Source organism: Neofelis nebulosa, chromosome 9 (assembly GCF_028018385.1).
Source record: "Neofelis nebulosa isolate mNeoNeb1 chromosome 9, mNeoNeb1.pri, whole genome shotgun sequence".
NCBI lineage: Eukaryota > Metazoa > Chordata > Mammalia > Carnivora > Felidae > Neofelis > Neofelis nebulosa.
Window position 1 is genome coordinate 102,919,558 of NC_080790.1, and position 17,645 is coordinate 102,937,202.

Below are 17,645 nucleotides of genomic sequence, written 5' to 3' on the forward strand. Positions count from 1 at the left end.
TTCTGCTAAGTATTCACACAGGAGAAATGAAAGCATATGTCCATGCAAAGACTTATACCTGAATATTCATAGCATCTTTATTTTAATAGGCCCAAATTGGAAACAGCCTAAATGTGCTTCAATGGATGAGTGGATAAGCATGTTGTATGCATAGAGTGCAATACTAATTGGCAATAAAAAGGATCAAACACTTTATACATAAAACATGGATGATTCTCAAAGTCATTATGGTGAGCAAAGAAGCTTGTTGTACTGTACATTCTGTATGATGTTAGTTACATAAAAATCTAGGAAATGCAAAAGCTATAGTGACAGAAGGCAGCTCAGTGGCCCGGAGATTGCTGGAGAATGAAGGAAGAATCACAAAGGAGCACAAAGAAACTTTCGGAGATGATAGATTTATTCATTATCTTGATAGCAGTGCTGGTTTGACAGGTGTCAAAGCCCACTGGATTGTTCACTTTAAATATGCATGGTTCCCTTTATGTCAATTACACCTCAATAAAGCTCTGTTTTTAAAAATAATAACACAACTGCCACTTTTCCCTCTATCTTCTTCCCACTGCTATCTCCAAGAGGCAGTTGGGAGCCAAGGCATGTTTTTCATTTGTTTCATTGGCATGGGCATGGATATTCTATCTAGATGCCTTTGGGAGTAAGTTAACACCTGGGGGGCTTATGGCATCGTTTCCAGCTTCCCTGGATCCTTCATATAGATTCTAAAAACATCTTGTTATTTTTGAAAATAGAGATGTGGTGTCTGGCAGGAAGTGGCCTATTGCATTCACAGACTACCTTCCTTTTTCCAGGTCACTTATGTGAACATCTGGGGATTGGAGCGCCCCAAACTGTGAGTCTGGCAGCCCAGGGTCCCAAACTTGAAGACAGGCCCTGCAGCACTGTCTCTGCCAGGGGGTAAAGGGGTACTGCTCTGTTACAGAGGTATATGAGTCCCAGACAGTGCTCTATGCAAGATGACTTGGTTTACTAAAGTGTGCATGGGTCAGACCAAGAGGAAGAAGGAGTAATTAATCCACTGTTTTTATATCTACTCAGTTTACAGAAACAACTTTTCAGTGACACATGCCGGTCAGTGCTTGGGGAGTTGATGAAGCTACATTTAACAAGGCTTCTGGGCCTCTGCCTTTTTAAGGCATTAGATGACAATCCCATATATCTTTGAGGACTTTCTATTGTCGCTCACTCTCCTACCTAAAATAGCACACAAGCACAGAATCAGGCTCTCAGGAGAGAAAAGACCAGTTATCTCTTTACACACCAGCAATTTGAGGGTTTGCCCGGGCCTGATCTTTCCCATTCCTACAATTTTGGAATTCCCTCTGTTCCCAGCTGCTCTGGGAGGGCATAGCATGGCCTGATTCTGTTGTTGCCCATAGCATGTACCTTTCTGAGACTAACAGGCCTCAACCTTGTTGATGGCAAGAAGCAGCAGGTGCCTCATGGAAACTCTGCCCCATAGCTTTCCTATACCATCACTATCTAGAAAAGTGGTCACTATCCCCATGCCTAACGTGTGAGTAGTGCTTCATTTAGTTTGGGTTCTCCCACAAGGAAACTCTGAGACAAAGAGCAAGTAGTATATTTGGGAGATGATCCCAGAAAGCTTTGGTAGTGGAAAAGGAAAGAAGGCAGAGAAGGGAGAAGCCATAAAGTTATGTTATCAAGACAATGACCACAGTGGGCAGTGAGTGCTTAGTCCCAAGAGGAACACTGGCCACTAGCATATTGACTTTATTAGCATTGTATTTCATCTAAAATATGGACTCGTCAGCCACAGAAAGAAGGAAATTAAATTTTATCTTTTATGTTCATGGCTTCTTATGAAGTTCTTACTGAAGTGGAGCACAGAAAAGATTTAAATAAAATGCAAAATGAGATCTGTTTCTTTTTTTTTTTTAATTTTTTTTCAACGTTTTTTATTTATTTTTGGGACAGAGAGAGACAGAGCATGAACGGGGGAGGGGCAGAGAGAGAGGGAGACACAGAATCTGAAACAGGCTCCAGGCTCCGAGCCATCAGCCCAGAGCCTGACGCGGGGCTCGAACTCACGGACCGCGAGATCGTGACCTGGCTGAAGTCGGACGCTTAACCGACTGCACCACCCAGGCGCCCCGAGATCTGTTTCTTAATAGCATACTCCTCCATTACTTCATAAACTCACTGCATATAATCTGGGCATTAAAATGACACCCCTAACTCATCCTCTGAAGAATCTTCTGTCCTTTAGGAAATGAATACAGAGGGATACCCTAGCTGTCACTGAACAGAAGCTTCATCACCATCTTTTTTTTTTTTTATAGATTAAAAAATCCTGAGCCAAGGTTTGCAGAAGATGTTCTCAGAAGATGAAAGAGAAATGAGAGGACCACAGAAACCATTAAAATGCTATAAAATGAGACCAATGCAAACAAGTTGAAAAAAAGATTGAGATAATCAAATCTGGAGAAGACAGAGAAACTATTAAATAATAGACTTCAAATCCTACATGAGATGGTTTTTGAAAAGTGAATGAATAGTGGGGAAAAAAAAAGGCAAACATGAAATAAAGATGTAGCATAAAAGATTCAAAGGACACATCAGAGGGAAAATATTATGACACTGAGGGTTTTTAAAAGACACAGAAGATGGTGGGATTCTTTCCTTTGGAAGCTTTAAAACCAAAATAGATTCTTCTTTACTGAATGGATAGTTCTCATGACTTCAAAGATCAATGATCAAGACTCAAAGATCAATGCCTTTTAGAATATGGCTGGCAAAGAAAGAACAAAGGGGCTACACAAACAATAAAACTTCCTTTTGGTTCGTATACAGGAAAATTAAATTAAGAAATAAAATTATAGTGTTTCAGTTCAAGGTGGCAGATCAGGCATTTTCATTTACTTCTTTTCCCTCTCCAAATTCTACTGAAAAGCCAGCTGAAATACAAATAAGTAAATAAATCCAGAACAGACGTGTAAAGCAGAGAAGTTTCGCATACAGAAGAAGGAATGATTTCTAGTTGACATGAAATAAATTGTAACCAACTGAAAGTGAAACACTAAAGGAGTTGAGAAAAAGTGAGTTTGTTTAGAGGAATTCTTATAATAGTATCAAGAATAGAAGCTGTGTCAGTTGTACTACTAGGTATTTACTCACATGACATGAAAATATATGTTCACAGAAAGGCCTGTACAAGAATGTTACCATGGTCTTTTAAAAAAATATATCCAACGCATGGGAAATGATCAAAATGTTTACCAATGGGGGGATAGAGAAATAAATTATGATATGGTTATACAATGGAATACAACTCACCAATAAAAAAGAGAAATCTACTGATACACACACACCAATACAAATAAATCCCAAAAACATGTTGAGCAAAAGAAGCCAGAGACACACACACAAAATTGCACACCTATGATGCCATCTACATGAAGATCTGGAACAGGCAAACTAATTGTGATGAGAGGAGTCAGACACTGGTTGCCTCTGGGAGGAATGAACTGCCAATAAAGATTCACAAGAAGGCTTTCTGGGATGATGTAGACATTCTATATCCTAATTTTGATGGTGGCGACATGGGCATATACAATCATCAAAAATGGAACTGAACTTTTAAGATTATTTTATTGTATGTAAATTATTCATTACTTTTAAAAACTTAAAAAATTCTAAGAGAGAGAAAAAAGAGAGTAAAAAGGAAGAGGAAAAGGAGAGGAGGGGAGAAGGAGGAGGGAAGAGAAGAGAAGAGGCAAGGATATAGAAGTTAGAAAAAGGTGAGGACAGGAAACTGATTAAAGAGTGGATAAGCAAGGAGATTACTCAAGAAATGTTCTCACGATGAAGACAAACTTGGGGCTTCAGATTTAAAGGGTCCACTGAGTGCCAACCAGAACAAACTACTAAAGTCTTAAATCTAAACACAACATGATGACATTTCTGAACATTATGAATAAAGTGAAAAATCCTAAAAGCTTCTAGTTTTAAAAAATAGCCAGCTACAAAGACATAGCATCCGATTTTGAATGAAACATGAGCTGATGTAATAAAATTGGATTTTATCTTCAAAATTCTGAGGGGAAACAATATGGAACATGGCCAACTGCCAAATTAGCATGTAAGTGTGAGAACCAAATAAAGATATGTTAAAAAAATTTAGGATCTCAGAGAGTTTAGCCTTTGATAAAACCTTAAAATAACTTTTTGAGAATGTTTTCCAACAAAATAAAAGATGAAAATATGAGATTCAAGTAGCAGCAACAGCCAGTAAAGAAATAAGTAAATTTTATAGTTATGTCTAGATAATTATTAGAAACATAAATGAAACTGCTAAGAAATTATTCCTAAGAGTTATAATGAAAAAGAAAGAAAGAAAGAAAGAAAGAAAGAAAGAAAGAAAGAAGAAAAAAGAAATAGAAAGAGGAATAATTTAGCCTAAATATTCAGATAATATGATTAAAAGCTGAGAGATACACAGGACACAGAGAGAAACAGAATGTCAGAATCTTGTTTTTGAAGGCTTTAGGTTATAACTACGGATTGATTCTCAGCACTGATAAAAAGTGTAAGTTCAAATCTGTTAAAATGTTGAGAATAACAGCAATAGAACACTTTCAATACTTGAGGAAAAATGAACAAAGTAAATAGTATTTAAGTACTTATTGAATGTTTAAGTGCTAAGCTCTGATAAAGTACTTAGTATGCATTCAGTGTTTTAATTTTTACAACAGCACTAGGAAATAGCTATTATATATATAATTTATAGATGAGGAAATTAAGATAAAGGCTAAGTCTCTTGCCAAAGGTTACATAGATAAGTTGGAGAGTAAGAGGCAAAATGGAAAAAAATTGTGGAAATTTGAGAATACTATACAAAATGGGAAAAATATCTTCAAATCTATCAGTAATCACAACAAATATAAATGAGTTACATTCATTGATGTGTTGCATGGAAACAGAAAATTGAGCTATCAGTTATTAATAAGAGAGCTATTTAAATTTAAAAAAAGTTAGACAAAGTTTTAAAGTAAAGGTTGGAAAAGGACATTCGACAAATCTCAAAAGAAAAAGAAATAAAACAAGAGTTGCAACATTAATATCAGACAAAAAAGTATTCAAGACAAAAGTCAATAAAATGATAAATAAGGAATTTCATCTTGATAAAATATAACCACCAAAAAAGGATATTTTATGTCCTAACACCATGGATTCGAAACAAGTAAAGCAAAAATTAATGGGATAATGAGAGACAGAAAAATCAACAACAGTAGGATAAAAGTGAAATTAATTTTCTTGAGAAATCAGTAAAATAGTGGACAGTAAATACATCGAGTTGGAGGGTTTTCAAAATATAATCAACAATCTTGATCTGATAGGTTTTATAAAGAGATCCAAGAGTGTACATCATAAAACATAAAGAATATAGTTATGAAATATTTGCAAAATATGCTTGTACTATGTATAAACTTTATAGTGATAAAGTGTAATTTATCAGTTTATAAAAATATATAATTTTCTGGGAAAACATAATTTATCAAAATTGACTCAAGAAAATTTATATTATCTGAATAGACTACTAACCATGATTAACATGGAATGATAATCAGTAATCTCAAGCAAAGAGGTACCAAGCCTAAAAGCACTTATGAATGAATTCTAACAATCTCATAAGAAAGAGATGATTATTATTTAAAGTGCTAAAGTGAAAAAAAAATAAAGATTTTCACCTCATCCCATGGATCTCTAATGATACACTATTGAAATGGATACTGCTAGCTTTCATGCCCACACCAAGAAAACTGTAAGCATATATTTCTATAACTTTCCTATATTCTAGAACTAACAAATTGGAGAATATAACAACAAAAAATAAAACCCTATCCACAATAGGAAACAAACCTAGGTATGATAGGACAAGTGGCTATTCACTTGGACAAAAACCAAAGTTGTACCTTCATCTTAAACCTTAAACCCACAAATAACTTCAAAGCAGACTGTTGTTCTAAACAACAGCAGCCAACAACAATAAGGAACTATAAAACTGTTAGAACAAAATATATTTAAAGATTATGACAATCTTTATTTGAGGAACCTTTTTGTAAGTAAAGCAAGACAACCGAAAATCATAAAAGGATTCAGAGTTGATTACATTCAAAACAGAAAGTTTTTTGGGGCACCTGGGTGGCTCAGTGAGTTAAGCATCCGACTTTTGCTCAGGTCATGATCTCATGGTGTGTGAGTTTGAGCCCTGCGCTGGGGTCTGTGCTGACAGCTCAGAGCCTGCTTCAGATTCTGTGTCTCCCTCTCTCTCTCCCTCTCCCCGATTCATGCCCTGTTTCTCTCTCTCTCAAAAATAAATAAGACATTACAAAAAATAAATAAAGTAGAAACTTTTTCATGACCAAAGGCAGCATAAACAATATTAAAAGGCGAGTGCAAGATTGGTCTAAACATTTACAAAGCATATGAGACAAAAAATGAATATGGTAGATATTTGCAAACATAGCCACAGTAATTCCTCCCATTGCTATACACATGCTCCTTTGCAATATTACTTTTCTGGTCCTCCAATCAAGAGGAGTCTATTCCCTGTGCCCTAGACTCTGAGCTGGCCCAGTGATTTATTTGGCTCATAGAATGTAGCTGAAGTTGTACAAGTTCTTCAAGAGGCTTTGCAACTTCTGCTTTTACTCTCTTGCTGCTCTAAGTCCACCACGTCAGGCTATGTGGGCTAGGTTCCTTGAAGATGAAAGACTCTGTGGAGACAGAGCTTAGGCGACAGCCAGCATCAACCATCAGACATGAGAGAGGTCATCCTGGACTATCAAGCTCATGTCAAGCCAACACTAGGCTAGAGACACATGAGTAACTCCAGGTGAGATCAGCAGAAGAACCACTCCGCTGAGCCTGGAGCAAGTTTTCTTGATGAGCTAACGAAAGAATGGTTGTTTCTAGCCACTAAATATCGGGGTAGTTTGTTATGTAGTAATAGCTAAGTGGGACAGTCATCCATAATTTATAAAGAATTCCAGGGAGAAGAGCCACCAGCCTGTCTGGATAATGGGAAGGCAAGCCATGAAACAAGAAATACAATGGCTGTTGACTTGAATCAGAGCTGGGAGTCTTTCTGCTGAATAGGAACAAGAACTTGGGCTCCAGTATCAGCCTGCCTGGTTCTGAAGCTCGGCCCTGTCCCCATCACAGCTGTGTGGCCTTGGGCAAGTTACTCAAATCTCTCCAGGCCTCAGTTTCCTCATCTATAAAATGAGTATACAAAGACTCAAATTCTCTGTCAATCCCACAGAATCATTGTAGGAAACGTACTTGTATTAAATACAAATAAATGTTGCTTTTGCTTCTACTGCTATAAATGGCTCTGATGACCTCTTCAGTACCAGAAGCTAAGTTGTTTTACTGAAGGCAAGTAGAGCGATAAAGGGAGAAAGAGCTCATAAAGACAGTAGTTAAGAGATAGAGAACAAAGACACTAAGTTGCATTTCAGAGTTTGGGTTGCTTTAATGGCGTTGTAAAAATAATCAATTTGATGGTTTCTAATATTTGCTTATATCTCACTGTCTTAATAAATTCTAACTTTCCTATTAAAATCTGTAGAAATTTATGGTTTTAAATCTGACTGAGATTCAGTAGAGAGGTAGTCATGTGAATTTCAAATAAAAGAAATATAATAATAGTTGTTATTATTGCCTGGGGATTCTATATTTTGGGATGTTCTATCTTCCAGACTGCTTTTATTATATATCATTGTTTTCTGACTATTATTAAAGACCTCAAAGAACTAGTCTGCGTCTCTGAACATGAGACACTTATTTCAATGAAGAGCTTAGATTTCATTCAAAAGTGAAAAAAGTTAATGTTTCTGTACATTTTTATGCAGCTGTTGCAGACAACCAGACAATTTCTTATCAGATATTTTTAAATATTCAAAACGGTGTGATGACTAACATCATTGGTTTCATGAGCCACTTGAAATATAGTGTTTCTAGGTGGGCAACCTTGGACAAGTTACCTAACCTCAGTTCTTTTAGTTGAATCAAGAATAATGATAGTGCCTGATTCACAAGACTTTTGTTGATATATGTAAACTGCTAAGGACAGTGCCTGACACGTAAAAGACACTTGAGAAATCTTAGTCGTGATTGTTGTTATTCTTACTACTATTTTATTGGATGTCCTTAATAATGTCAAAACAACCAGATCTTAAATAAGGGAGTATCTCTTCTTAAATGACCCCAAAGATATTACAGTTTGGGTAAATAAACAAACTATGTTTATTTCTCACTCCAACCTCATATTTTAGAATATTTTAAGCAGAAATAACAAGAACAATCATGTAGTCTAGGGACTGATTAACTTCCTGGTTACAAAGAATGAATTTAGCAGCTTAAAATATCACAGAACCAACACATTTAAATGGATTTTGAGATGGGTTACACATGTCCACTAAACAGAAAGAATATAGTGTCTGCAGTTTTGTTTTTAAATACACCTGCTACTAGTGAATTCAGTGTCCTGGGCTGAAAACAATAACCTAAATGTTTTTTGCAGACCTCCTCACTTGGTGTGACATATTCTCTCTCTCCATTTGAATGGTAAGATCTTTGGAGAGCCAGAGAAATAACTTTAGTCAGGAAGAATATAAAACTTTTATAATAACAAATTACAAAAGAGAGTAAAATTATGAACCAAACTGTTAAACTCATCATTCTGCCTGGATAAGTGCATTGAGTGGACAGAATAATCAAACACTATTGCGAGATAAACTGAAGCTGGTGGATTAGCAGCTGCTTGGGACCCAAGATACTCCTAGGAGCATTACTCCTTCTAAATCCCCCATTTCTTTTGCCCTCTTGGGGAACTTCTTCAGCCAAAGGCCCCTTTGAGAATTTAATCCACTTCCCCTTTGCAGCTGCCACTTCCACCAGCTGCTTCTCTCATTACCTTACTGTTCAGGCAGAAAAGGCCAACCCCAGGTTATTCTAATGATAGCAAACACCTCATAAAGAAATCTGCCAAATTTACTTTTCCATAGAACATCATTTTTATAGCTTTTCATGAGTCCATGAGGAAAGAAAGCATCATGTACAAAATATGACTTCCAGAAATCTTGAAGATATTAAGAATTATGCCGGCAGTGGTAGACTGGTGGGTGTCGCACCATCTACAGAATGGGAGTGTCTTCAGTTTCCCCAAAGGAATCCGATACGTCTGTCATTGTACCTGTTTGCCCACAGAAGATGGGCAGGCCCCACAAATTTAGAACATCTTCAGAGATGCCCCAAATTAAAATTTCTTTTTAATGGGTATTGAGAGAGAGAGAGAGAGAGAGAGAGGGAGAGAATGTAGGGGAGGGGCAGAGAGAGAGGGATACACAGAATCTGAAGCAGGCTCCAGGCTCCAAGCTGTCAGCACAGAGCCCTATGCTGGGCTTGAACTCACAAACTGAGAGATCATGATGTCAGCTGAAGTTGGTCGACCAACCCAGACTGAGCTACCCAGGCGCTCCAGAAATGTCCCAAATTTAAAAGAACTGTAGGCTCTGGGGTGTATTCTTTTCCATTCCTGGTTTTGTATTTGTGTGCAAGGATCACCTTGCTTTAGTCTATAACATCCTGGCAGAGAGAAAACTTGGTATAAGTAATCAAGAGTTTGGAATGCATGAAAATTGGCCAGTTTCCTAATCTCTCTGTGCCTCAGTTTTTGCATTTGTAAAGAGAGCATATTAACAGTATAGTACCTCATTAAATCAATGAAATTCTGTAAAGCACTTAATACAGTGGCACACAGGCACATAGTAAGCACTACAGAAATATTTAAGTGAATTCTCTCTTTAACAATTTTTTTTTCACAAAAATTACATTAAAAAGTACATTAGCAGGGGCAATGGTTGTAAAGTTCTTTGGGAACAATGAATACTACTTATCTCCACACTGCAGAGCAAAGAGTTTAAAAGAGCTGGTTTGAGGAAGAGATTTTAGGAGGCAGAAAATTACCGAGGCTTCCTGGGAAAATCCTTGCTGACTTCTACCCATGCTCCAAGTTGACAGTTGTAACACTCAAGGAAAAACGCTTTCCAGGGCAGTGACAAGAAATCTACACCTGAGCAATCCTTTATTCGGAAAACATAATTAACCTTGTGTCTGGAGCCCCCTCACTTCCCCAAAGGCGACCCCCTCTCCAGCCTTGGAGCGCAACGGATGCTCAGAATCTCATTCCTAAAGCGACCCTCAAGAAGGGCAGAACGCTGAAAGTCTTTACTATATTTTTAAAAGCCCCAGGTGACTCGGGCCCCAAGCACGACAGGTGGCTTGACTCCGCGCCCTCCGCAAGGCTGGGGAGGGACGTGGGAGGCACGTGGACCGCGCGGGAAAACAGGGTGTCTGGCCATTTTCCTCTGGGACATTATTTCCTGACCCTTGGCGATGCTTTCTGAAGGGGCAGACTCCCTGGGGTTCTTTCTCCCAAACCCAGTTTGGGGGTATTACCCTATAGTTAAGGGTCTCCTGCCGTTCCCCTCACCCCCCAGAGTAACATTACTCAGCCACAAAAGGGCAATCAAAGACTGTCACCACCCCAAAACAAACACATACCAAGCCGCCCATCCCAAGCCTCGCACCCCCAGGTACCTGACCTGTGAAAAACCTGGAGGACAGCATCTGCCAGACCTCAATGCGGGGTTCAGTCTCCGGCACGCAACCCCGCTCCGTCTCTGCCTAAGACAGGTTGTCCCCGCAAGACCGTTGCTCTTTGGTGGGGCGGGGGACCCGCCCCCTCGCATCCAGCCTGCGCTTGCTCAGCACCCTGCCACCCGGTCCCCGCTGCCACGCGCGCCCCTCTCTGGCGGCGCACTCACCTGCAGCTGCGTCCGGCTGGCGTTGCCCGCGGCCGCGTCCGGCCCGTCGGCGGCTCCCGAACCGCGCAGCACTGTGATGTGCAGCGTGAGCAGCAGCAGCCCCAGCAGCAGCAACAGCTCGGCCGCCAGACGCACCATCCTCTTGAGGCGCGCGGCTTTAGGACCCGGCGCGGCGGGCGGCGGCGGCGGCGGCGGCGCCGGGGGAGGCGGAGTTGGAGCCCGGGAGCCCGGCAGCGCGGCTCCCGCCTCGGCCCCCGCTGGGGCCCCGCTCCCCGGGCCCGCGGGGCTGGCGCTGGGCTCAGCGGGGCGCGCCGGGCCGGGGGAGCAGGAGCCGCCGCCGCCGCCGCCGCCGCCGCCGCCGCACCACGGCGGAGCCACGGCGGGGCCGGGGGCGTCCAAGCCGGCTGCGGAGCAAACCCCGGCGCTCCCCGGCGGCGGCGGCGGCGGGGACGGGGGGCTGCCCGGGACCCGGGCCGGGCCGGGGACCACCCTGCGGGCAGGGGGTAGCGGGGGCGGCGGCGGGGCAGGCGCAGCCGAGCCCCCGAGCGCACATGGGCGCCCCAGATGTGGCCGCGGCGCCGCAGCTGGAGCGGGAGCGGCCGCCAGAGGAGCGCGGGGAACAGGAGGAGGAGGAGGAGAAGGAGGAGGAGGAGAATGAGGAGGAGGGCTTCAGTGGCGGCCCGGAGTTACCTCCACGCTTGGCTCCCCCGCCCTTGCCGCCCGGAGCCACTCACCCGACGAGCCACCTCCCCTCCTCCCCGCGCTCCTTCGGGCCGCGGGCCGCCGCCCCGCCGCCGAGTCCTAGGGTGAGCCGGATCCAGATGGGGACCCCGGGTACACGGGGGCTGTCACAGTTTGGAGGTGACCCGGGCGCCCCTCCGGGGTCGGCGTCCGCCTGCCGGGCTGCGCCAAGTGCGCGCACTGCTGCCGAGGTCGCTGTGGCCGCCGAGGGCAGAGCCTTGTGCGTACTGAGGCTCGGGGCTGTGGGTGGGTGGGGTGCCTGGGCGAGTTTAGAAACCTTTATTGACAAAGTGGAGTTGGGAGTTGTGGTGGTGGAGAACGGAGGGGGCTCAGGGCAAGCCAGGTGTCTGTCTGCGACTGTGCGCCCCTTGCTGAAGCTGGCGTGCGTGTGTACCAGGGGAATGATAAAGTGTAGTTCCAGAAGGGTCTTGACACTTGCTCCTGGACGGTGGGCCTGCGCTCCTTGAGCAGCGCTGCTCACGCGCCGGTGGCGCCTGGTAGAGCCTGGAAAGGGAGGCAAGTCGGTTTCGCTAGGTGTCGGTCCGGTGGAGCGCGCAGGTGGCGCGGTGGGAAGCTTCAGGGCTTGGCTCGGGCGCGCAGTACGTAGGTAGGGCACTGGGGGTCAATCTCAGCTCAGGCAGTCACGGGTCGAGGGGCTCATCCCGGAGGCGCTGCTCCCGGAGGGGACCTAGGGGCTGGCGTCGCACAGCCGCCGCTCCTGGGCCACCGCCTCATGACCGCGCTGCAGCCTCCGGCTCCCGCGCGCGGCTCATGCCGTGCTGGGGGCAGCCGGCGAGTGGAAAGGCTCCGGGGTCGAGCAGAGAGCGCGGAGCTTGGCCTCGAGCGCAAGAGCAAACTGGGTCCGATGGTAGGCTGGGATCACCGCAGTGGCACCGCGCGTTCCCCTCTCTTTTGATCTTGCTCAGGATCCCGCCTTCCCAAAGTAGCTCAGAGTGGTGAGCGCGCTGTAAGACTGGGGCCTTTTATACTGCACTTCCTCCGCCTCCTACCGGGTTTCCTCCCTCCCTCCTTTCTTGTGCCCGCCCAGCCAGTCCCTCCCCGCGTGCGGCGCCCTCAGCCTAGGCGTTCGCACAATTCATTTCGCAAATTTCCAAGCCTACCTAGCCTTTAGGATTCCAGTGCTCCGGGGATGAACCTTCCGTCGTTCCCTTGGTGGTTGAAATTAAATAAATAAGCATAACTTTTTCGCCTGCCCGTCCCCCCGCCCACCCCCCCCCCCACCCCGTTTCTGCCCTCCTCCTCCCGGTCCTACAAACTGAAGATTCTTAAGTCAACTACCTTCGGAGTTCACATCTTTACGCAAGGCATCTCCACTGAGTCTAACCCAAATTAAGACAAGAAACACTTCACCATTCCGAAAGTTTCTCAGGTCACCGTGGCATTTTGCAGAATTTAAATAGCAATAGTAGGGTAGGGTGTGATAGTTGCGTTTTAATTTGTGTCAGGGGAAGGAAAGGATAGGCTAGTTGCTGCTTTAGAGACGCCTTGAGCATCTTTAAAATTCTAACCAGGCTTATCATTTTATTAATGGATTGGCAGCTGTTTATAAAGCACTCGATATCTTTCCCTTTTCAGTAATTTTTTTTTGGGGGGGGGGTAAGGGGGAGGAGTGCAGGGTCTGGGGAAGGGAGATATTTGGAGGGAGTGCTTGCTTTGGATTTTCAGGCGGTGGGTCCTGTCCAGCATCCATTGCAATCTCCAGGCTCTGAAATGCCAAATAATTGTCAACCCGAGGGCTTGGGGAGAATTTGAAACAATAGACCGTCCGCAGTTCAGATTGGAGATCAAAGGAGATCCCAGCAGTTCAGATCCCACAAGGATCCTCCAGTGTGCTTTCTAATTAGAGTCACTTCCAAAGGGGAGCAGGGTGGGACAGTCGGCACGATGATGAAATACATACATTAAGATGGCAAACTAGAATCTGAAGGCAGAGAGAGTTTAAGACTGGCTCTAAGCCCCAGTTGTGCCAGATTATGATGTGGGCGCACAGGGACAAATGACTTTTCCTATTGCCTGAGGCAGGCTGGTCTAAATTAGAATCCAGGCGCTGCTGTGTCCCGTATTTCCATCACACACAGTCCCCACATGTGAGCCTCAATTGCCTCTCCTCTCATCTAAAATTAACATTTTTGGATCCTAAGGAAAAATAACTTAAAAAAAAAAAACAACTCTGGAAAGAAATCCTTGCAGTGAGTGTAAATTCTTGTAAATTTGTAAAGGGGGAGTTAGAGATCAAAGTCTTTGTAAAATGTTGTAAAAATTGTAAATTGAATTTTGGGGACAGAAGTCTTTATAAAATGTTGAACAAATGTATGAATGAATCCTATTAAAATCCTTTCACGCTGCGAGATCCAAATTCCAGGTAAGTTTATGTTCTAGTGAGTATACATAGCCGGTATCGATAAACACCCGTAATCTGTGACTGAACTTGCCAAACCAGGCTGCTTTTTAGGGGGTAGGGAAAACCGGACTATAATTTTTGTGGAAAGAGAATTACAAATTTAATAGCCCAAACAAATTAAGTTGCAAGCACATTTATGGAATTGTGAATTGCTGATCAGTTAAAAAAAAAATTCCTACCTCCTCTTTTAGAGTTTTATACAACTTATTCATATCTTTATTATTGCTCTTATTTTGCCCTAATAGAATGTGCCTTCTCACCAGATCCGGATCACCATTTACGTAGAACATTCCAGAATACGTGTCCCCTCCCCTCCTCCAGCATATAGTTTTCTTCTTCCTGGGTTTATAGAGAATATTTTCCAGCAACACTAGATCTAGGTGAGGTGTGAAGAGCTCTGTTACATTCAGGTCTGGTTATGAAATATCACGAGTGAGTGGGGCACCCGGATGGCTCAGTCGGTTTAGTGTCCAATTTTGGCTCATTGGGCTCTGTGCTGACAGCTCAGAGCCTGGAGCCTGCTTCAGATTCTGTGTCTCCCTCTCTCTCTCTCTGTCCCCCACCCCGGCTCGTATTCTATGTCTCTCAAAAGTAAATAAACAAAAATAAATAAATAAAATTCATGAGTGATCACCTATACACACGCTATCTTTCCTTTCTACATAAAAAAGGACTCTGAGGTGAAAGGAGCCCAAATCTCTGAGTTACTGCTCAAAATAGAGCTATTGGACCACGGATATCTGCATTTAACCTTGCGCAGTGAGAAATAAAGCTTGATTGTTCAAAGCCACTGTGATTTAGGGATGTTTGCTATAGCAGATTATTACCTGTCCTGACAAGTACATTCTTCAAGAGAGGAACACCTGTCTCATCATCATTGTATTTCTAGACCTGAGCACAGTGCCTTACATGGAGTAGTTGCTCAATCAGTGGTTGCCCAATGAATGTGGTCTTTATATAGACCTTACTTAATAAATTAAGTGTCCTTAAAATGTTCCTACTATAGGTGGCTGACCTATAAATATTAACTCTTCTATGTCTGGAATGTACTATCCTCTCATAGATTTTTGTCTTGTGTTATTGGTCTGTTTCTTTTGCAGACAAGCTTGTGTAACTGGAATATTAGGAGAAAGCAAGCAAAATTAATAAATCAGAAAACCTTCTTGGAAAAATTACTAAAGAGAAACTTGCAAGTCTATTATGTCAGGATTTTACTGTTGTTCCTTTTTTAAAAAAACTAAAAATTGTTGCAAGACAGTAAAGAGTAGTTTTAGTATCTTTAAAACACACTTTTTTTTTATCATGGAAAAATTTAAATATGTACAAAATTCAAGAGACTAATATAAGAAGTCCTTAGACACCCATCACCTAGCTTCAACAAAACTCATGTTTCATCTGTATTCTCATGTACTTTCTCCCTCTCGGATTGTTTTGAAGCAAAATCCATGACATCATATCATTTCATTTATTTATACGTATTTCAGTTTGTAACTCAAGAAGGCAAGGGGTCAATTAAAAAAATTTTAAACAATGCACACTGTATGTGAGGTATAAAACAGATTTGAAAAGCCAAAACCAGAGACTTACAGGGTGCACGAACAATTAGCATTTAGGGATTGCAGTGGAGGCTGTTATGTGTTACCGTTTCTTTTTATCCCTAGACTACATTTCCCATTATCCTCTGAAATTCTGGCCAATAGAATGTGGATGGAGGTAATGTGTGTCATTTCCATATCTAACCCATGAAAGTCTCCTGTGCATGATCCTTCTCTTTTTCCTTCCTTGCTGGCTAAATGTGTCTGCCCAGACCTTAGAACAATGATCAGCCTGGATCCCTGGAGCAGAGCCCTTACCCCACCCCTAACTGTGCCCAGAACACCCTGGCTGGGCTTTTGTTTCATCTATAAACTTATAAGAAAAACAAACTTAAAAAAATGTGTTAAACCACTAAAATTTGAGGGTTCGTTATAGGAGTTTCACCACCTTCTCTAATAAAGGGAGTACTATTCTGAGAAGGACGGGTGGCAAATCTTCCTTTTCGAGGGACAGATAGCAAATTTTTTTTTTGGTCTGTGGGCTACAAGGTTTCTCTTGCAAATACTCAACCCTCCTGTTGCAGTGGTGCAGTGGGAGAGCAGTCAAAGATAATACATGAACAAATGGGTGTGGCTGTGTTTTCATAAAACTGTACATACACAACAGGCAGCTGGACCACATGACTTAGTTTGCGAATCCCTGTTTGGAGAGACTGGCACACCTCCCCACCTCCTCCCAGGTGCCAATATGAAGTGAAGTTAGATGGATTCCACTTGCTAGCCATGTACCTACCTCTTGGGCCAGTTATTGTACCTCTCTGAATCTGTTTCCTCCTCTGTAAATTGGATCTAAGAATGGCTGTTCTAGGGCTGTTGTGAAGTTCAACTATCACTTCCACATCAAGACAAGGTGAGTAGTCCCAGGTCTTTGGCTCTACTAGATGAAGGACACCATGTTGTGTCCATGAGGGCAGAGAGCTTCTTTGTGTCACTCACTTCCAAATTTGCATAGTAGATGCTCCATAAATATTTGTTCAATGGATGCAACTTTTAGAAAACTGCTGGAAATTGTTGCTGAAAGAATCTGAGATAAACTCTAAGCCCTCAAGGAAACAAACAAACAAAAAGCCCAAAGTGTTGTTTCATTAGAGTCCTTTGAACTATGAAGGGGTCACAGCACTCAAAAGTGAGAAAATCACCACCCTCAGAGGCTCAGAGGCTCAGAGGCACTCCCAGGGGCTCCAACCCCTGGAGTAACAGCCAGGCTTATGGGACACCTGGACCTCTGACATTCTGCTTCCTGGGGCTCCAACACACGCAGGCAAAACAAAACGTGTGAAGATTGCAGGGATGCCTGTAGCTCTTTCCACTCCACCCTAAGGGCCTCTAAATGTACAAAGAACCTGAATCCACTGAGTGCATGACCTTTTGAGGAGGCCCAGAAATGGCATTCCAGAGTGAGGGCTGTCCTTCCCAGACATGAGCTGGAGCAGTGGGGAGATTGGATTGGCTTTTTGAAAAGGTTTATGAAGGTTCTTCCTTATGCGGCAGGGTCCTTTACTGCATTTCTAGTGTGATATTAAAATATGAGATCCTGCCTGTCCACTGACATCTTCGGCAAATAGCTGGCCCTCATAGCTCTCCTCTGTATTTTATTTACTTATTTTTTTGACATTTTATTTATTTTTGAGAGACAGAGAGAGAGCACACGTGCAAATGGGGCAGGGGCAGAGAGAGAGGGAGACACAGAATCCAAAGAAGGCTCCAGGCTTTGAGCTGTCAGTACAGACCCCAACATGGGGCTCAAACTCATGAACTGTGAGATCATGAGCTGAGCTGAAGTCAGACGCTTAACGAACTGAGCCACCCAGGTGCCCTTCTAATCTGTATTTTTAAAAAGACCCCTTTATTGCTTTTGCTTTGCTATAATTACTTCTGTGCAAATCCTGGGAAGCAAAATAAAATCTCAGGGGCATGTTATAGCTGGAAGAGAAAAGCAGTTCATAGTTATAAGGTTATATATTATACATGGTATAATTTTTCTTTTAACTTCTGACAATTTCTAGGCAGGAA

General features: G+C 42.8%; 1 protein-coding gene across 2 annotated transcripts in view; it reads right to left on the reverse strand.

Annotated features, from left to right (window-relative positions):
* The window catches only part of ISM1 (isthmin 1), a 75,553-nt gene extending 64,449 nt beyond the window's left edge, over positions 1-11,104 (reverse strand). The window contains exon 1 of one of the 2 annotated variants that reach the window (XM_058684859.1): positions 10,875-11,104. In XM_058684859.1, coding sequence (XP_058540842.1) covers positions 10,875-11,012 — 138 coding nt within the window. In that variant the 5' untranslated portion in view covers positions 11,013-11,104. Of the gene's footprint in view, positions 1-10,652; positions 10,839-10,874 lie in introns of those variants that run through there. The other variant, XM_058684858.1, reaches the window with a different exon arrangement.
* Between the last annotated feature and the right edge of the window lie 6,541 nt (positions 11,105-17,645).